The sequence below is a fragment of the Falco rusticolus genome, chromosome 14 (assembly GCF_015220075.1).
Source record: "Falco rusticolus isolate bFalRus1 chromosome 14, bFalRus1.pri, whole genome shotgun sequence".
NCBI lineage: Eukaryota > Metazoa > Chordata > Aves > Falconiformes > Falconidae > Falco > Falco rusticolus.
The window spans coordinates 6,762,648-6,784,771 of record NC_051200.1 but is presented as its reverse complement, the minus strand read 5'-3'; the positions used below and the strand labels follow the sequence as shown (position 1 = coordinate 6,784,771).

Genomic DNA, 22,124 nt, shown 5'->3' with positions numbered 1-22,124 from the left:
GGACTGGATGGTCTCCAGAGGTCCTTTCCCACTCCAACCGTTCTGTGATTGATTTTGTGATTATCAGATGATTTTGGTTACAACTACCAAAGAAAATAGCCTGAGGTTTCTGTCAGATTTGGAAAATTCTAGTCCAAATACATGAGATTTATGATAGCTGGCGAGAACACAATCTGAAGGAGAAAAAGACCAGCTCCTGGCAAACTTATTAATAAGTAGCACCACTACTTTCTTTAACATCCCTGTGATTTACGAGCACCGATTAAAAAACAATTACAATACAGCCCGAGTTGTACTGAGGAGCATCGCTGGTAGTCACCTCATGCCGCCTCGGCAAGCTTTGAGTCGGTGATGTCTCCATTCCCTCATGCAGCCAGTTAAGAGAAGTCCATAAATTTTAGGCTAATTAACTGCACTGTCATGCCATCTTCCAGCCGCGGTGGTTATTGAGAACCGCACCGTAATTAGGTCAGACTTGTAACTTGATTAGTATCGATCATGCTGAGGGCTGGCAGGGCCCGGGGCAGGCCGCCTGCAGCTCCCCGCCCTGCCCTTCACAGAGATCGGCCATAACGAGCCGTAATCGCGGGGACAGGGGGTGACAGCGAGGACGGCGCTGGGATTAGCGTGCTCCAGGCCGGAAACCGCCTGGAGAAGGTGGTGTGACATGAGGGGGCTGCTGCGGGAGGGGAGGCGGCCTGCGGGCCGGCGCGGAGCCGGGGCGCTGGGAGTGAGGCGGCGAGGGGACGCAGCGGCGCAGGGCGCTGGGGCCCGGCGCGGCGAGCAGAGCCCGCGGCCCGCGCTGCCGCCCCGCGCTTCCCGCCCGCTGCCACTGCGTGGCGCTCTGCACCAGCGGGCGCCGGCCCGGCGCGGCCCCCCCCCCCCCCCCCCCCCCCCCCCGCCCGCCAGGGGGCGCTGCTCCCTGCTCGCCTCCCAGCCGAGCCGGGGAGGCTGCCGGGAGCCGCCATTTTCTCGGTGTCGGCTGGCTGTGGGGCCGTGCCCGCGGTCGGTGCCGGCAATGAGGCGGACGCGGCGCGGTGAGTTGTCAGGCGGGCGCGGCCGTGGCTGTCGGTACCCCGGGGCGGTGGGCGAAACGGGCCGCCCGGCTGCCCGCGCTGGGCGGCTCCTGCTGCTGCGGGCGGCTCGGCGGGGCTCCCCGCGCGGGGCAGGGGGCTCGGTCCCTCCGCGCTGCCCGGGGCCCTCCCGCCCCGCCCGCGGGGGGTGTGGGGGGTCCGAGGGCTGGCGGGGGCGCCGCTGCCCCAGGCCTCTCCCGGGCGGCGGCGGGGGAGGGCGGCAGCCGCGGGAGGCGTTGCCATGGGAACGGGCCGCGCCGCCTCCGCCGGGCGCTGCTGGGCCGGGCCTGCCCCGCCGGGTCACCCGGCCCGGCCCGCCGCCCCCTCCCCCCCCCCCCCCCCCCGGCTGCCCGTTACCCGGCTGCCCGTTACTCGGTTGCCCGCTGCCCGGGCCGCAGGAGGCCGTCGCCTGAATGAAGCGTCCAAGTGCCGAGTTCTCCTTCCATAAGTAAAAGAAGATTTTGCTGCACTAATACGCACTTCTGTGGTCGTCTTTGGTCCGTTTGACGTATTTGAATGTCGTCTTGTCCCTTTCCCGCTCTTCCTTTTTTCTTTTTTAATAGACCCATCACTTCCTAGAATGCCTTTTCTGCTGCTCGTTAATAAAAATGTGGTTTTGTTCAGGTTTTCTACTGTGAGTATTCAGCAGTTGTTAAGAATTCTGCAGGAAGAAGTTCACTCAAGATCTTTTTTCTTCCAGCTGTAATTCAGCCTTCAGCCCAAGCAGTTCTCCCTTGCACCATGGCTGTGTATTTATGCTGATACTGCTCTTTAACACTGTATTTCTGTGTCTGTACTACTGTCTCTCTGATGCTTCTGCCCTATAAATGGCTGTTACACAGTGGTTTTAGTCTTGGTAAGATTTCTGTCTTTCTTATGTGTTATTAATCTCCATCTGATAGGAAGTACAGATTTGTTCTTGCAACTCTTTAGATATTTTTGTAGAACTACTTTCATTGTCCCTTCATTGTTACAATCTTAACTTGCCATTTTAGTACTGCATATGGAATGTTACTCTGTTCATCATCAAATAAATCACTGCATGACAGAGAAGGCACACAGTGAATTATTCTAAGAAAGCAAGTTTTCATGTGATAGATGTGTCGATCAAGCTTTTATTTCCACGTTTTTATTTTTTCTTAAGTGCTTCATTTTGCTATGGACGTGCTTGCGTTGCAGTTTTCTTTGAGGCCCTTTAAAGAACACCCAACTACTTCTTTCTGTAGAAAACTTGGCACCTGCAGCATTGGCCAAGAAGGGCAAAGGAACAAGTTAATGATTGTTCTGTACCTCCTCTGACCTTGCCCTTTGTAACCAGCAGCAAAAGTGAAAGAATTCTGATGAGGGTTGTTGTTTGGCTCTGGGTTTGGTTCTTTTTTTGACTGCTCCCACTGATACAAGGCAGACTTGCATTTATTACCAGAACAGTAAGAAAATGTGTGTTCATATCTCGGTCTTTGAAGTAGGAAGATGGATTTCATTTCAGGCTTCTGTACCTGTGATGGTGCTTCTACATTTGTTGCCATCATCCCAGGGTGGGCGAAACGGCTGCAGGGAGCTGAAGAGTTTCAGAAAATCCAGTTCATAATCAGATGCAGAATTTTCCAGGAGAGAGAAGGCTGGATCATTGGATTTTATGCCATCTGCTGTTACAGTCTTTCTCCTTTTTGCTGCCCTCTAGTTTTTAATTCCAGGAGTTTTTTGTTGTCCTCTGGATCTTCTGGAGTCTTCCCAATCTTATGTCCCTTCCTAGTTTCAGTAAAAGATCTGAATTTCAGACTTCCCCTAACCTCAGACTCTTTCAGCTTTAGAATATTTTTAGATTTGGATTTCTTGGCCAAGGGATAGAATTTAAAAATGTTTTTTTTAATCATAGTGTTGGAGTTGTGCCTTCATAAACAGTGCTGAAAGTTATGTGAAAACGAAAACTTTTAACCTTTTTTTTTGCTACCAACAGGAATGTAAATACTGGAATTTGTTCTAAAGATTGGTGGAAAATAGAGGTGAAACCAGTATCTGCTTTGATTAATCTATTACTAAACTTGGTATGATTGGCTACTGATTTCTTAGGGAAAAACTATTGTATGTATCTTTTGTGGTTGTTTTTGTTTTGTTTTGTTTTGGGAGTTAACAGCATACAGTCCTTTGCTGCTTTTTATTTTTCATAGCATGTGGTCTGTCTTGTGGAGTTCTGATCCACAATATTCTGAACATGGTAATTGAAAGTCAGGCTCCAGAAATAGCAAGATTTTTTAATGTGAAAAAAGTAGTTGTGCGTGAAAGTTGGAAGTATGTTAGATTGAAGAAGGCATGCCACAGTTTGGATGGAATGTCGCTCCTGTTGTGTGAAGTGAAGCTGCGCATACCTTGCAGCTGGTTGTCCTTCCCTTTCTGTGTTTTGGAGAGTTTCTTATTAAATAGAAAGACAAGCAGAGTGTTTTCAACAGGTGCAGCTTTCATATTTCACTTTTGGCACAGTGTTATAATTGGTATTAATCCCCAAATCATCCCAGTTTCCTGAGAAACATAAAATATAAAGGATAAATCAAGGGACATTTCTGAGTTTACAAGATGATGACTGTTGTGTGTGTTTATATGTATATGTAAAAATATATATACAAATTTGCCTCATTCTTCAATGGCAAAACATTCTTGCTATGATACCAGGAAGTGTACCTTCTGCACCAGGCTGCAGTTAGATGAACGTGAATAATGAGCGAAGTGGCACTGGCACGACCAGCAATATGAGCTGGGTGGAACTGAGCGCCCGTGCCAGTGGGCAGTGCAGGAGGTGACAGGCTTCCTGTACGTCGAAGGTTATACAACTTTGCTTCAGAAACCAGAAGATTCAGCAGTTTTGCTGTGGCATTAATCATGTTGCTGTAGCCGAAGTTCCGTGTCGTTATGTCTTCTTGATGAAAGACACCCTCTTTTTCAATCTTTTTCTTCAATTATAAGTTTAAACGATTTGTAAAAGGATATAACGCTAAAAGCTGGAGCACAGCTAATACTTGGGAAAGGATGTGTCCCAGGGCACTGCAGGTTTTGCTTTTTCAGACTTTTTTTCTTTTTACTCTTTGCTATTCTACTTTAACATACTCCAATTAACTGGGTAATTTTTTTGTTTCTTAACCGTAACAGCAGTAATTCAACTTCCAGGGATTACATTTCTATAGTGATACATTTTATGATCAGAGATATAATTTTTTTTTAACTGATCTGCTTCATAGTTGACAGAAGTATCTTGTAATTTCTATTTTTAGTAGGGTAGAAACTGCATAGCTTGGTTAGTCCCCAAAATGTATTCACAGACTTTAATGGATGGAAGTATGCTTCAAATTGTATTAAATACAACTTCCAAGCTGTTTTCGAGTAGAAGGAAAAGTTCTGGAAGTTTAGTCTCAATTTCTTGAGGAAGAACTTGGAGCTAAATCAAATTCCTGTTAATAATACAGCAGTTAATAAATGTTCTAAAGTTAAAACATAAAAATTATATAAACCAGATTTTATATGACTTGACTTGTACATATAAAATGTAAGTCTATAACACAAAAATGAAGAATCTTGAAAAATTTATCCACCACCACCCCCCTAAATGGTAGTGTTGTAGTACTGAATTTGAAATTATTTTCACAGTGAGTTGTGTTACAAGAGGCAGAACAACAGAATAATTAAGCAAATGAAGATAGTGGTAAGGAGTATGGAAACAGGATGGAAGAACAAACAGGCTGGTTTTTCCAACGTGTTGTGGAGGGAAAAAGCCACAAATGTAAAAATTACTCTTTCCCTATGATTTGCCTGAAAGAATACTTAAAGAATTTCAATAAGCTTAAATGGTACAATTCAAGCTACCTTGTAATTAAAAATTTATAGCTAAATCGTACAGAGAGTTCTGTATGATTTTCAGGAGTACAGTGCCTATAATGAAAAATATTTTATTATATTCCTGCTTAGGCCATAAATAAAACATTCATCTTACTGGAACTGCCAGAGAAACTTGAGACTGTCGGGCTTGCTCCTTTTTTGTAGTTTTGATTTGGTGGGAGGGTTACTGGAAGTCTTGTACACTTGGTGTTTGCTCTCTTGATCTCTACTTCTACCTTCAGTCTCCTTCTAGGTCTTTCTCAGTATGCTTGAGGTTTGGTAGGATTTTTTTCTGTGTTGGTTTTTTTTGTGCTTTTAGTGGGTTTATTTGGTCCCCTACCTTCCCCCTTATTTTTAGGTACTGTCGTCTGTAGGCAATTCATTTCAGTGGCAGCAGCTGTTGGAACTAAACCTTTGCTTTAGGTAGGTTTTCCTGTTTCCAAATGAAAAGTACTGTCATGTCTTTCACACTTTACTGTGTACTAAACACTTAGCAAGGTGTGGTAGAGCTAAAACGGTTTTCTCCAGACCCTTTAGTCCTTCTTCTTCCTTGGTCACTTTGAAAAACCACAGATTTATACATTAATCAATTAGAGCCATTAATGATGTCTTATGCTTGACCTTTGACCTCTCTGTAGAACTATGTGCTTAGGCTACAGCATGCCAGTTTTTTCTATAGCGGCTGGTATTTACTCCTCCTTTCTTATACACACAGCTGAAGTTCATCTGAAAACATTTATCTTTCAAGTTCACAAAAAAAATTACTGAGCGCTGCCATGAATCCATTCTTCTTGTTTATTGCAGTGTTCCATACCCATATGACTTCTTCATTAAGAAAAATACAGTATGAAAATCATTCTCAGAATAGTATGTTTCTATTGGCCTGTTTATATTTATTTCTAAGATGGAGAGTGTAAAAGTCACTGTGAGTAGAGTCAAGAATTAGGAAGATGTAATGATAGCCTAGTAGAACCTTGAGCAGCTGACTGACTTCCTATGATGATAAACCCTGCTGGGAAGCTAAATAGGACCTGTTTGAGAAAACAGAGAAATGAAACTGAGGTGATGGATTTACTTAAGCTTTGGCAGTGAATCAAAAGGCATTTTGTAGATATATACGCTCTTTATGAAATAAAAAATCTCTAGGCAGAAATTTTTTTCAAATGGTTATTGATAATTACGTGTAAATATGCTAAGATTTCTAAATGCTGTTTAATAAATCCTGTATTTCTTGTGGCTTTTAAGTATGCTTTCAGTTAGCAGCGTGCACCTTTCTTGATCTAATTGCAGCTGAGCAGGCACAAAGTGAAATTCAGTGAAGTGACATGCATAATTGTGTGTCAGCTGGTACAGGATGTTCTGCTTGATATTTACTTGCTGCACTGCTCTCACATTTCAAAATTCAGCCAAAAACGAACACTAACATTGCTCTCATAGTCAGCGTGTCACGCAGAAGCTCCACGTGTATGTACCGTTTGGTCAGGAACATGAGGCTGTGCAAGTAAGTTTCGGACTCGGAGGTTACTGCCATGCTTGTCCTGTGGAAGAATTAAAAATAACTCCTTATAGTGCCAATCTTTTCTAGGGTTAAGGATGGAAATAATCAAGTCTAATGAAATATACTTGAAAGAGAAAAGTGGGTTCTGTACTTTTCCTTTGAAGCATTTTAGATCTAGGTAATGTGATGTTGTACATTTTTGCATAAAACCATACCTGATAATATTTTAAAGCTGAATTTAACATGTTTGGCTTGCAAAACCGCTGTGTAAAATTTTGCATTTTGAATAACAACATTTTTGCTTTAAATTCTTGTCTTTATTTTTTGTTCTGAAACATAGTCAATAGACTATATGAAATGGTACTTTAGATTGAAAGGTGGAGGTGTCTTGTGACAAATACTGTCAGATGTTTAAAAGCAGGATTAAACTTGGGTTCTGGAAGTCTTTCAGGCTAAAAGAGGCTTTGTTTACTCACTGCATATATAAGAAGATAGTTAATGCTTCCATAATAGTTAAAAAAAAACCCTGGGTTTTATAAGTGAAGATGAACTTCAAGATTTCTGGACCTTCTACTTTGAATTAATATGTGATTAATTAAATTTACACAGAAAGGCTTAATTAACTTCTGTATACATGAAGTATACTCTCTGAACTTGGGTTTGCTGCTGGTATGTATTATAAAGTCTCGTGTACATGTCTTGGCTGCGTTTTATGAATTTAGGTTTCTTAGCCATAAACAACTCGGAAATTTACCTTTAGATATTTTTCTTCTGCAGTTACTGTTCATCTGAGTGCTGCTATGATGCAGGATGTTTTTCTAAATCATTACTCCGACCTACTGGAGTAAGGCAACTGTTAAAATTGCTGTGTAGATACAGTATTCCTGAGCTAGTTTTAGTTGTACACTTCGAACAGTTGCTTTAACAGTTGTTTGAAACAAATAATTGAACTTGATGTTGCATTTAAAGTAGTACTAATGTTGTATTTAAAACAGTACTTACACAAGTGAAGAGTTTGCCTCAATGTTTAATAAATAAGTTAATGTCTTTTCTCTTAGATAAAATTATACTGAGATGTAAGCCAACTACGTTTAGAGGGGCTGTTGTAAGGAAAGGGCTTTGTGATGTGGGTGGATCATGGTTAAAGCTAGCAGATACCTGTGAGGGCTTTGTCCTGCTTCTGTCAGTTGCAGTACTGAGACGTGGTTTTGAGAGGCTTCTAGAATGATGGTTGAATCTTTCTGCTCCAAAAGATCAAGATTAAATAATGTGGTTGATACAGTTTAAGACAGTAACTTCATATTAAAGAATGGATCTGTGGTGATTGGAGCTTCTGCCAGTACTTAATGCTCTTTTGGTATGTGCTTTTCATGCTGTTTTGATTGCAAGGATCCAGATAGATTTCTTACCTCCAGTGAATCCAAATGTGGCAAATGTGCCATGTTGGGGGCATAATTTTTTTGTTTACATTGTTAATAGAAGGAATATCAAAGTATTCATAGCACTGTAGAAAAAACTGTTTGAAAGAATAAAGCCACTAATCTCAGTGTTCTGAGTGATGAACACACAATCTATAAGGTTTTTTTAGTTTTATCCTAATGCTTATTTCCAATTACATTTTCCCTCAGTTGTTAGAACTTCCAGTGCAGTATATAGAGATTTATTTTTTTTTCTGCTTCAGATACTGCTGTTACATCTGGCTGAAAGGCATTATCCTGTGCTTTCCATTGCAGTGGAGGGTAGTACAGATACTGATTTTTAGGTAGTTCTGTTAGTTCATTTTTGCCTAGCATTCACAGTTAATTAAAAGTAATCAATAAAACTGAGGAAGATCATTGCAGTTAATTGAATATCATCTCCATCCTGATTTCTAATATTTCAGTTTAGTCTTTGATCCTCCTCCTTCAATGTCTTTGCTCAAGTGTTTCCTTTTCAGTTCCTTAGTGTTACTAAAACACACACACATCTTTCCAGGAAACACCCAGAGGATCAACAGAGTAAGCGGAGTAAAACTAATACAAACTAATTTAGGTAACAGTTTAAAACTCATGCTGTTATTTCTGTTAGGGAATCTGTCATATATGAGACATACCACCTATGTGATAATTTCAGTTCTGCAGCTCACATTTTTAAGGGTGAGAAGTTATTTTGGAAGAAGAGGAGAAAATGCACAATTAAGCATATGTTTATAGACATTCTGAAAATGAAGCCTGCTTTAAAAGTAGTAGGGGTCATTGGAATGAAAGTATCTAAAAAGTAGATGTTTGCCAGTTGCACGGAATATTTTTTTTCAGAATTTTCAAGTTATTTACTAAAAAAAAAATGATGAGGCTTCTTAAATTTTCTTATGTTGGAGGGGGAAGGCTTTCATGAAAGAGTCCAGAAAAGTACGGCAAGACCCAGGCTTGCACGTGCAGTGTAAGTATGATTTGAAGATCATCCCTGTCAGAGGGTGCTGGAGAATATAAAGATATAATATTTATGAAAATTGCTTTGATAAAATATCTTTTTTAGCTTATGAAAAATAATGACTTTACAGTAAGCACTGCATTCACGTTACGAAGGCTTTTATATATATATATGCACACCTGGTATATGAATATACTGCTGTATCATTCTTACTTTTCAAGTAAGAATGGCAGATTTTAAACTAGAGCAATTAAGTGGTGCTTAGAACATGCAGGTGGCTTATGAGAAGTGGGGGCATAATGAATTTTGTCTCTTGTTTTTTAACTTTGTATAGCATAGTCATTGTGATATGTGGTCACCCCGTATGGCATAAGGAACAGAAAAGCACAAACCAAGGGTGATCTTTGCATCTTGAGTAAATTCTTAAGACCTGTCAGGCTTGAATCTTGGTCTGTCTTTACCCCTGATTTCAGTAAGTACAGGGAGGGCAAATTACGGAGTGGCTGAGTAGATAATCTCCAATTTGCTGCAGTTAGTTTGTATGCAACAGATCAAAGAGGCTCTATCCTGATCTTAATGTAAATATAAGCCAAAAAAGTTAATATGTAAAAATTTAAATTGGATTGTTTTTTCATTGTGTCTGAACTCATTTCACTATAAATAAAACAGAAATTAAGATATACTTCTAGTCATACATTGAAAGCATATGCATTTTTTTGTTTTTTCAATGGATATTTTGGAAAGCAGTCTCCGAGGGATGTGAGGTAGGCTTTGTTTGCTTTCTTGTAGAAAGTCTTTTAGTCATGCAGATAAGAAAATCAGTATGCAGCCAACAGTATTTGAGTGATACAAATTACTTCATGAATGCAGTGTAGTAATGATGAGATCCATAAGGTCACTTTTACAGAAATGTTTCTAGAGGGTTTAAAGTGAAATTTTAAAAGGAGATAAACACAAACTTTAAACTGTTGTTATAAAAATTGATTGTTTTCAACATACATATGTATATTTTTTTCACTATCTGTATTGCTGACAGCTTTCATATTACCTACATTTAATGACTGATAATTTTTTTGCCCTTTCATAGTCAAAACAAGCATATAGGGCAGATTTGTAGGTCAGTCAGGATATAATTTATCAGAAGCTGTTTTTGAATTGCTAAGCTAAACCAGAAAACCCCAGTGTAATTTTCTAGTGTCATTACATTAGTCATGAACTGATCTTACAGATGGAATTAAAGCTGGTGCTCAGAAGTCGTCTTATATCATGATTACATGAGCAAGCCTGCTGAATCTCTAATGCCATGTTTTCTCAGCGTGTAGCTTAATTGTCTTTGTCATCTTGGAAAGGATTCAGTGAATCTGCAATGCATAGTCATTTTAATTTCCCCTCCCCCTTCTGAACTTTAAAAAAGGTTTTGTCCTTCCTGTAGAAGCTAAGTCTCGTATTATATAAGCAATTATTGTAATTGTAACATCTGCATTGATCTTAAAGAAACTATAATCAATATTAATGCTGATGTTGAGGAAGCTAGATTTTTGCCTGAGGGCCTATCTTAAGAAGGTAAGGACTGGAAACAGATCAGGATCCATACAGAAAACAGAGAAATGCCCAGTTGTTCAAATAATTACTATTCTGTTCTTCCTTATATGCATTTCTTTTTGCTAATTGCTGAATTATTATTGCTTTGTGCTAAGAAGTCCATTTGGGCAGTCTCACAATAATTTACCGTTTAATAAAGGAGTGAGTTTGAGACGTGTATCCCCTGTAGCCTGTGTTTTACCCAGGACTTCCTAAGTCAATAATATCACAGTACTTGTCAGGACAAGAGATGAATTTTTACTGTGCTCAGACTTCATCCATCTTGGGATGAAGGCGATGACTGTGTTGAGTTTGTGGTTCTTGTACGGGACCTGTGGGAACCAGGTTGCTTTCTTTTATCATGAAAGTCATGAAAGAAGGGACTTGTCTGCGTGCTCTTAGCCGCCCTCTGAACGGAAGGGTGCTGGGGCAGGGCAAGCAGTCAGTACTCGCCCTGGCACAAGTGCAGGCAGGAACAGGAATGTGGGACAGGTGAGAAGAAGAGTAATGTTCCTTCAGGGAGGGAAGGGAGGAAAGGCTGAGTTGATGGCAGAGGCGCAGGAACTTTTGGTAGAGTGTAAGCAGGGCACGGGAACGTGCAAGCAGCATGCTGGGCATGAACAGTAGTGATAGGTAGTCCAAGATGCTGATCTTAAGCAGAACACAGCATTTTGGTAAAATGCCCTAGTGAAACATCTGATAGTTTATTTCATGAGATTTTTTTGTTAAAAGGGAAACTGAGGTGTATGTCTTTATAATATATATACACAAGTCCAAAGCCTTTTTTTCCTTTGTGGTGGTGGTTTTACCAGTTGATGCCTATCTGTAATGGGCATGGTAGTCACAGCCTTCATACGGGGAAAATACAGTTTGTTTCAGAACTGGACTGTAAAGTCTTGCACATGTGGTCTGCCTTAGATCAGTATTTTAAATATGGTAACTTTGTAACTTTATTTTTCAGGGTCAGAAGCCTTTTGGCAGTGTTTTGGCTGGAGCTTTTGTTAAATATTTGTTGATTTCATTCTTGCGCTGTGTCTGTGTTAAGAAATAGAACATGCTTTTAAAGCTGTAAATGTATAAGCTTGTGTGTTTTTCCAGATAATTTTTTTATTGGCCTGTAAACTTCATGATCTTCCTGCCTTTCTTCACAGATACTTTTTAAATGTTTGTTTTCAGTGTTCTGGTGTTTGCCCCTATGTGCAGGGGAGGCAGGCAAGGGTGAGATGGGAAAGAAGAGGAAGAGGCATTTTTTTAATACATCAAGGCTGGCTAGTTTATCTCAGCCAGTTTCCAGGCTTGTATATGACTATGATCTATGCTTCTGTCTGTGAAATTAAAACATTTATTTTTTGTTTAGGAAATCTGAAAGGATAGCCCTACATATGAAGAGATGACGTGTAATTTCTCAGATAACCGGAAGCTTGTGCTACTCCAGACACTGACCATGATCAAGAATGGGCTCAGGAACACTACCGACTAGGAACTTTTGTTGAATTTCCACTTGGCTGTCCAGTTTCAGCGTCGGCACTAGCACGAGCTGGCTTTGTTTATACTGGAGAAGGTGACAAAGTGAAGGCTTTAGTGCTGTACAATTATCGAAGGATGGGGCATCTGGGATTCTGCAGTTGAGAGACACAAAAAGCTTTCCCAAACTGCAAATTTATTACCGAATCTGCTTTTCTGGAGAATAACATACATCCTCTTGCCCAGAACTACCAGCATAGAACTGAAAATGGTTCCAGCAATTCAGCCCTCCCGTGTACTCTGGATGACACATCTGATGTGGAGGCAGATTACCTGTTGAGAACTAGGCAGGTTGTGGATATGTCAGATAATTTGTATCCTAAAAACCGTGCTATGTGCAGTGAAGAAACAAGATTAAAGTCTTTTGACAGCTGGCCCCTTGATGCTCAGTTGACACCAAAGGAATTGGCTAATGCTGGATTCTATTATACAGGTGTTGGTGATCAAGTAGCATGTTTTTGCTGTGGTGGAAAATTGAAAAAGTGGGAACCCAGCGACAGAGCTTGGTCAGAACACAAGAGGCATTTTCCCAACTGCTTTTTTGTCTTGGGCTGGATGTTGGAAATGTTCCAGGTGAATCTGTTCCCACTGAGCTTGAGAGAGGTGGTGTGAACAATGCACAGCATCCAAGGAATCCATCTATGGCAAAATACGGAAGACGTTTACAAACATTTTTAACTTGGATATATCCTGTTGATAAAGAGCAACTTGCTGAAGCTGGGTTCTATAGCACAGGTAAGCCAGACCTTAAAACGGCTAATATCTTTTACAAAGAAATCTTATATAAATGTTTTGTTATGAAAAAATAAGCTTTTTTAATTGTAATTTGGAATGATTTGCCAAAATTTCTTCGTTCTGTAAACTACTTTTCATAGTTCTTATGTAAAATGACATACGTTATATCAAGTATGTTTAATAGTAAAGTATAAATCTAATCATAAATGCATTTTTGGCAATAAAACATTGAAATGTGTTTTCCTTGCCTGCTAAAACACTCACATCTTTCACAATGACAACTATTGAAGTTTGTATTTTTTTAAGTAATGAAGTGCTGCCCTCCAGATAGCTACCCTAGGTCTAAGGGGTGGACTTGTGGCATGTACAGCAGCCTATTCAACGAAGTCCAGGTGGTGTGCTGTTTTATTGATTTAACATGTGTTTGTGTTATCAAAGCATTTGGACACCTGAAACCAGCAAATACCATTACTGCCTACTGTAAAAGCTTTATGAAGACGATGACTCCAGTGGAAGAGCTTTTACTTTTAAATATGTAGTGTTTGACTTAGATAAGACTCCAATGTCTTTGTGCATTGGTTTCCCAATTAGATTGAATTGCGTAGTGCTGTTAAAGCTCCTTGAAATTCTTCACTGAGAGATGCTGTACAAGTGCAAAGTGTGGCTCTTATTAGATCATAAAGAAAAGGGGATTATCTGGAATAATTTCTTAGTGTCATCTTAACTGGCTTCTCTCTTAGTAGCTCTCGGAAGAATTTTTTAATCTGATTCCATTTGTTTCACTGCTGGCCATAACTAAAACCTGTGATACATTCCTGTATGAGTGATATATGGGCAACATTTGTACCCAGTATAACTGATTTTATTGATTTCTTCCTGGATTCCTAAAAGTACCTAGCTTCTCACAGCCAAGTGAGATCCGTATTGTGGAGGTGCACTAAACGGGCGCCAGCTTATCCGACCTAATGGCTGTTCATGTGACTTCTGTGAAAACTCTGTTTCTTGTGGCCCGAGAACCATTTAGCTCTATGGGAAAACTCTGACCATACCTCCTCATTTCAACAAACAGAATATCTAAGCCCTTTTCTGGCGCAGTCTTTGATTACAGTAGGTGTAGTGCTAGAACAGAGAGAGTGCAATTTCTCCTAACATCTCCTCAGTCAGTTATGCTACTGCTGTGTAGAGCCAGTTAATGGTGAAATAGAGGACCAAAAAGGCATGGAAACATCCTTAGTTCTTTGTGGCACACTAGTTCGTGGCTTCTTTACTAGTGGATTGAGCTATTTGATAGTAGATTTTTTTTTTAGCTTTTACTTTTTATCTGTTTAATTGCTTGCTAAAATAAAGCTTGGGAATATTTCATGTGACTCATACTTCGTCTTTTTTAAGCTCAAGCCTCTCCTGAATGTTTGTTTCAAATCATATGTATTATGTCTTTAAAATTGAATTATTTTTAGTTACAATTGCTAAGCAAGAAAATATTTTTTTCTTAATAATGTAACATTTTAGTTGAAAACTTATTTTTATGCCTAGTAGAAATACGTAATTTTATTCTTGTGTGTTTCCTCAGGTAATGGTGATCACGTTGTGTGTTTCCACTGTGGTGGAGGATTGCAAGAATGGAAGGAAAATGAAGACCCATGGGATCAACATGCCAAATGGTTTCCTGGGTAAAGTATTTTTGACTGTTTTCTTGTTGCAACTCTGAGTCTTATTTACAGTATATTATATTTTAATAACAGAGCATACTACTAAAGGTTTCAGTTGACTATGGGTTAACATTCTTTAGATTTATGTAAATAACCTTTTTTTTTTAGTTGCCCTCCTCCACTTCCTTCTTCATTTTTGTCATGGAGGTACCAAAGGAATAGCAGTTACCTTCCATGGTTTGTGGTTTTCCTTTTCAATAAACAGAAGAGATTTTTAAGGTTTTTTGTATGGGGTCTTTATTTTTGTTGTTCCATCTGTTCTGTCTTCTGTAGTCCTGCTCTTAGATGTGCAATCATCAACATATGCTTTAATGTTATATCAGAGGCCTCAAAAGAGGACATTTACTTCATGCCTTCATTGAGAGGTAGGAGGGAGTTCTTCTGAAGTGGGTGTGAAAGAGAACTAAATCTCAAGAGGCTGAGGGTGCATCTAACTCATTAGAGGTGGGCAGTCTGAAAATTGTCCTAAAATAGTACTTTCTGAATAACTATACTTCTAAGTCAGTGTTGTTTGTATGTCAGCTTGTTTGTAGGAATTATTAAAGGAAAGAGAAGATTTCTGTGTCTGGACTGAACTGATGTCTCAGCTAGCAGAGTTACAAAGTTTTGTGGATATGTATCTAATTATTTTTTTTCTTACCATCAGAGCGCTACATTCTAATTGCTATTTTAATAGCATCACACATGCCAAAGTTCGTAACTTATGTCAGGATACAAAATGACTAAACTTATGTCACAGTGCAAGGAAACCTGAAGAACTCGGTAGTGGTATTGAATTCTAAACATACTTCTGCATAAATTTTAAAGGATTGAGGATTCCAGACTTCCAGTTTTCAGAAAGACTGCCAATTTTGTCTAAAACCTGTCTTGAGGAAAGGAGGAATTGTATATGACTCATTGTTTCTTGCAGGTGGATAAAAGCTGTCCAAGTACAAAGACTTAGTTACTTGTATAACATTGATAAAATCAACGTCTTTTATGCATTAGCTGCCAAATTAGTCTTCTGTGGTGAAAGGCTCTCTGGAAGCTGGGAGGTAGTATTTATGTGTTAGCTGATCCTTTTCTCAGTAGTGGTAAAGGCGGCTTTTAATTATTAGTGTCTGCCACTTGAAAGAGATGTCATTCCAAGTTTTTGGCTTGGTGCAGTGAATGGTGAAGACTCATTTTCTTGCTACGTTTCACTCCTCCTTATATGGGTTTGGTTTTGTTTTAGGTTGCTTAAATTATGTCAGTTTTGATTACTTCCCCCCAGATCATTAATTGTCTAATATGGAGTTTTTGTTTGCACATCAACTTGAGTGGCAGTGTTACAGCCTCACAGCGTACTATGTCCGTGAATTGCTGAAGGTGAGGGAGCTGCTGAAGCTAGAGAACTATTGTTGAGGAGTTATGACATTCCCTAAATCTTCTGGTAGGGAAGAGCTCTGACCAGTGGCTAGGACTAATTGGAAAGTATTGAAAGAAAACATGTAAGGCACCTGTCGGCCCAGTGACTGCTTTTCTTTGATTGCAAAAGATTAAACCAACATTTTAACATAACATTTGTTTTTCATTGGAGTCTTATATAAACCTGTGGCGTCAGCTGTAATGGCCAGCAACTCTTCAACTTCCTGTTTCGCCAAAAATGTGAAGAAGATATATACTGCTGAAGTGATTAAGATGTTTTTAGAAACGTTTAAATGACATTACTGATGTTGACTAAACATTTAGAGGTTTCAAAAGCTAGTATTCTATGTGATGTAGGAAATGTATTGAAGCTTTCCAGAGTTATGTAGTTGATTTTTGTTTTCCTGTGCAGTTTTGTTATAACTAAATATTTTTATTTATAGGTGCAGATTTGTGAGAAAGAAAAAGGGGCTAGAATTTATAAATAACGTTCACTTAAGAGATGGATGTAGGGATTCAACAGTAAGTGTCTTCTTCATCAAATATTTGGTGAAAATACAAAGTAGTCTTTACGTAGTTTTCCTATGAAGTTACTCTTCTGATTATCTGCATATCATTTAATCCTCCTGCTGCTGCTTTGATTGGCAGAAAGTGAAAGACGTTGAAGTATATTTTGGTGTCACGCAGGGTTTATAGATCTTGCAGTTCACCTTAGTTGGCTTCTGGATCACAGGTAGTGTGCCTTATATTAATTGTGTGTTTAGTACAGAACAAGTTCTATTTGTTTTATAGCTTGGTAAGTCCAGGTTTAGGATGAATGATTTCCCTATTCATGTGTAGTAGAAATTTTTTCTTTTCTTCTTAGTAGAGCATTGTTAAACTTGTATGCAGTCACTAAAAAGTAAAACCAATGTTATTTTAGAATTCTTCCATAGACTGAGTCATGTACGTATGATTATAGCAAAGATGGGTTAAAACGAAAACTTAAAACAATATGAAGGACATAACAAAACACTGATCCCTTTGCAGCTGTTCAGAGCAGATTTAATAGTTCTAGTCAATAAAATAACTGAGATCAAATAGATATTTTCTGTCTTGTAACTGTATGGGTTTCTTTCTGCCTTCTCCAGAATTGTAATTTTGTTTGTTTATATTTCACTTTTAGACAGAAGCTGCTGAAGGGACGATACTTTCTAAAGGTACCTGTTTAGAAAAAAAAACCAAAACAACCCTCCCTGTTTTGGAATATCCATATTTGCATGTGTAGTAAAGGAAATGGTTAATTTTAAAAATAAACCTATTACATTTTTAAGTAAAGCATGACGGGCAAATTGTTGGATGATACTCTTCCTTTGCTTCATTGCTTGTAAAGAACTGCGGAATGAATTTTATTTCTCTTAAGGGAAATCTAATCATGGTTGGATAAATATTGTAAAGTAAAGATTACAAACCATGAAAGAAGTATGCATAGGATGCATTTTTAGTTTTATAGCTAGTAAGTGTGCGTCAAGTATTGAATTAGTAGTGCTGTGGGATAAATCTTAAATACAGAATTGAAACAATCGTTGTTTTTCATGAGGCAGGAGGAGTTGGTGTGTTAAATGGCAAGGACTGGGAGGCTGAGGAAACTTAAATAGCTTGTTATGTGCTCCAGTATTACGCATTCCTGCAATGTTTTTCACAAATACCAAGCAATAAAAAGACAAGACGGTTAAAGGCGTAGCAGGAAGACAGTGAAGCGGCTTCATCCCAGGGAATGATAGTTGTTGCTAATATGAGTGGTTACACAAAACCTGTTTTAGAAATCTCTCACATGCTGCTCATTTACAAGAGTGAAAATCGGGTTAAAAAAAATCTTGCTCTTTGAACAACCTTCTTAAGTGAAGAATTAGCCACTTACATGTAATAGTATAACTGGAAATAAGACACCCTGACGAGAAATCTATTCAAAAAATTCATTGAAAAGATGAAAGGGGAGGTCCAACAGACTGAAAAATGGTTTCCAGAAGTAGCGTTGTGTCTTACTGCGGATAGGCTTACTTGCCTCTTGCTTGTTGACTGTGCTGTTTTGGTTTTGTAAATTAACAATACTTAGTGACTTCTCTCAACATACGTATCTTGGTTTGGTTTTTTTCTTTCCCGAACTAAATTTAAATTAGTGTAATATTATCAAATACTTAGGTTTCCATTGTGCCTAGGAATTCTGGGTGAAATCCTGTTAACATTCAGTTACAGAATTTGTGATGTTAATTATGTAAGACATTTTATTTCAGAAGTTGAAAGCGTTGATTTGAAGAGCAAATCTAGGAGGATTTCTGTATTTTAAATAGATGTAGGGAGACTGGGAAAGCTAGGGTGGAAGAGATCTCAAATCTGTGGGTTTGGGTATTTTGACAGTGCAGTTGGTACAATAGCAAAATTCTCAAATTAGAAATATGGTTCCTTTGGCTAGTTATTTGCATAGGTGTCTTAGAGTACTATAGTGAATAGTGTCTGAATATCAGATTCATCTTTGTTAAATTGCTGTTTTGTTTTTCTTAATTTCTTGTTTTAGATGATCTCTTACAGAATCCTTTGGTACAAAGTGCCATAGACATGGGTTTCAGTTTGTCTGAGATTAGGAACACCGTGGAAAAGAGATTGCAGATGTCTGGAGAAAGTCATACATCTGTTGAGGATCTGGTAGCAGATTTAAGTGCTCAGAAAGAACATACAAGGGAAGAAGAACCAAATGAAATCCCAGTTGAGCAAGATGAGCTTATTCAATTGCAAAACCTCTGTGTGTACTTTCATATCAGCTCTTTAGTCTATGAAATATATTTTACTGTTATCTGTTTATTCTACCCTCTGATCCAAGTCTTATCTAAGGTGAAGTTCCAGTATTGTAACTTAAAATTCAAGAGCCTTATCTTTGGACGTAAAAAAACTGAACAAAGAGGGTCTTAAATTATTTGAGCGTAGCAGCATTTGTAAATATCATCTATAAAATAAGTAGTATTAATACCTCAAAAGTGTATAATATTGAAATAAGTCTGGCATGCTTCTGGGAAAAGTTAAATGTGCTAACTAAAAAGTGAAAATTATTGTGACAATGACTTTTAAAAATAAAAGCAAGGGTAACTAGATGTGGGGACTCTGGTGGCAAAATGAAATAGACACAGCAACATACTGGCAAATATTTAGTATACTCAAAATGAAAAAAAATCTTAGTAGAGTATTATTTATTTTTGAGTATAAAATTTTGCCTGGAATAGAAGCATTTTCCTTCTTGGCCAATAAGAAAAAGTGTACTTTTAGTTGGTGTTTCTTTCCAATTATTTCTGTTCCAGCTAGGCTGGGACGTGCAGGTTATGCTCAGAAAGCCGTTGTGGTACACTCTGCAAATGGACCAAACCCAAGATTTACAACTCAGGAAACTTGTCCTTCAAGACAAACATATGGCTGATTCATAGGGAGGGAAAAGACCATCTGGTTGGCATGTTAGGCAGGGATCTTACCAGCCCACTCTTTTTAATTAGATTTTTAATGGACATTGTTGGGGGCGGAGGGGAGAAGAACTTGTGGTGGACATCATTTTTGGCTGTGCAGGGCTCTCCCCAAGTGTCAGGGGAAGGTGTTAGAAGTTTGCATTTTCAAATGTGGTGTATTAGAATAAGAAAGAGCTCATGTACAATGCAAAACTGATTCTTCCCATTTTACAAAGGTTTAGGCTTTTGAAGTATGGGAATTTTGAAAACAGAGGCAGGAAGGGAAATCACATACTCATTCTTTTCATTTGAGAAACTCCTGAAAGAAATAAATCCAGATTACGTAACCATTATCAATGAGCCTTTCTTGTACCTTCTGTACAAGTTTTGGGAAAGTTGTGAATGGGAAGTCTGTGAAAAGAATGGTTCCTGATTGAAATATGCATATCCTAAATTCTATAGATATTTCAAGCTTTTGCCAATATAGATAGTTGAATTCCCTGCATTGGCCTGGGAGATGTAACGAGATGGGGTGGCAGTGTGAAAGAGGATTCCATGCTGCAGCTTGGTTTCCAATCTTTTGTAATTTCTTATTCTTTTTAAAGGTGTGGCCTTTAAATCATATGAAGAAAACCTTGTCCTTGTGTATAAATAAAGAAGATTCAGTGGTACTAATTGTGATAACTTCTTTTTATGTGTTTATTTTCCTTAGATCTCAGTACTGAAGAGAAGTTAAGGCGCTTGCAGGAAGAAAAGCTTTGTAAAGTCTGTATGGCTAAAGACATATCAGTTGTCCTCATTCCCTGTGGTCACCTAGTTGCCTGTAAGGAATGTGCTGAAGCACTTAATAAATGCCCTCTGTGTCGTACAAATATTATGAAAAGACAGGAAATTTTTATGTATTAGTGAAATATAAAACACTGTGGATGCCAACATTTCCTGCTTTGTGTAATGTAATGTAAAAAATGCAGTTAATTCCAGGATGTAATCATATGGCAGCATTTAGATTTTTCTACTCTCAGACTCTACATATAACATTAAAAAAATATTTTCCTTAAATAAATTTTTTGTATGTAAAAACCAACATTGAAAGGCAAATATATTCTGTAACTTCAGTTCATACACGTGATTTGGGAAAGCCTAAGTAATGCAAATCTTTATGTGATCGTTCCTTTGCTTCACTTTGGTAGGACTCTGTATGACTGAAGTTTATGCGAATACAGTTGTATAAAGAGTCTGGCCCTAGATACAATTTGTAAATAAGTGAGGTTAAAAAATTATGTACATGTGTATTATATCTGAGATTTTTAGCTTCTCCAATGTCATGTAAGAGTGAGAATGTTACCTTATTTCTGTAACTTTAGTTGTGACATAATTCAGAGAATATGTGTAAACTTGCTGCTGCAATATTTCACCTTGTTTGCCACTACTACTTTGTAAGTTTGTCCGGTTTGATATGTAATTCCTGTCTCCCCATTTATTTTTTTCTGTTTTAGATGTATAAATTGGCCTCAGTAAACTGATTTTAGCTATCTGTTCTTCACAAAAATCCCTCTGTATATAAAATGTACATTGATTTCACTCCATAAAAGAGAACTCAACTGAAATTAAGGAGATTTTACATACCTTGTGGTCTCATTTTAAACTTGCCCCCTTACACAAAAAGGTGGTCATTGTTTGATTTTCTTTCTTTTTTTTTAACATCATCCTTACTCATTTATCTGCTAATAGTTTGCAGTCCTTCTGTTTGTCTCTTTTTTTATAAGAGGGTGGTAAACTCTTATCTCCATGAAAATGCTTTCTTGTTTTAATTTAAATTCACAAGTAATGTTAGAAATTTTTTTGTCCTTGTCGGTTTGCAACATTTGCATTAAAAAGTGAAGAACAATTCTAGTGAGAGTCACCTTAAGATAGTTGAAACTATTTCTTACTGGACTAATACTCAGTTCTCCAATTAAAAATCAGAGTTTTGTATTTAAGTACAGCTGGTTTATGATCACTCTACTTAATTATGTGACTTCCTTATTTTGTGGAGCTACTGATGTTCTGTGCATATATTTTTCTTTGAGTCCTACACACAAAGAGATTTAGAATATAGAATATAGTTTTTCACATTATAAGTTTTAAATCCAGTAGACAGAAATCTAATGTCTATTCTTTATATTTTTTTAAATATGTGCTATGATTATATCTTGGTGTAATGTTATGAATATTTAAAATAAAGTGCAACCTAGCTGTTCCTTGATCATCATAGTTAATTCTCACATGCAAAAAAACCACCCCCAAACCCACCACCAAACAGAAGGATGCTTTCAGTTGCTTTTTTTGTTTTGTAACTCAACTGATACTAATTTAACCTGAGTGTTATTAAGGATAATATATTTTAATTGCAGAGGAAATAAAATCTATTGTTTGTATAAATTTAAGTTTGTTCATTGTGAAGTTAAATACATTAATTTTGCTTTTTCTAATAAATTAGAATTTGGTTTTCTGGAATACATGATGACTAGAAATTCATAAAGAATTCAGCACAGAAAGGTTTTATTTTGCCATTTGGGACTTTTCTCTAAAGAGTTTAGTTTTAAAGGTAATGCATGTGTACAGGGATTTTTCAGGACAGACACAGACTGGCAGTTCTGACAGGGTTGTTTCTAGCCCCCATTTTCATTTGCAGGGAGGGTTTTCTGTACTTCTCAAGGGAAATTAAGGGGGGGGGGGTTTGCATGTGAGCTGGTGTATCTTGCCTGAAATAGCTTGTTTAGTTAATGTTGTGAACTATGTTAGGATGACTTGCTCAAGCAGATGGTTTGTTACCTAACCTTGACCTAAGTCATGTGAGAGACGCTATTGGGATGAGCTGGATCCAGCTTACAGGCTG

The 22,124-nt window shown here is 38.3% G+C and overlaps 1 protein-coding gene across 1 annotated transcript; it reads left to right on the top strand.

Annotated features, from left to right (window-relative positions):
* The first annotated feature begins 931 nt into the window (after positions 1-931).
* On the top strand, positions 932-21,672 carry LOC119157193 (X-linked inhibitor of apoptosis). The gene is given in 13 exon segments (XM_037407806.1): positions 932-1,037; positions 7,629-7,792; positions 8,792-8,853; positions 11,783-11,837; positions 11,840-12,005; positions 12,007-12,068; positions 12,071-12,499; positions 12,502-12,684; positions 14,255-14,354; positions 16,223-16,301; positions 16,945-16,978; positions 18,334-18,558; positions 19,959-21,672. Coding segments are annotated over 10 exon segments (1,494 nt in total). The 5' UTR covers positions 932-1,037; positions 7,629-7,792; positions 8,792-8,853; positions 11,783-11,815; the 3' UTR covers positions 20,153-21,672.
* Positions 21,673-22,124: the final 452 nt, after the last annotated feature.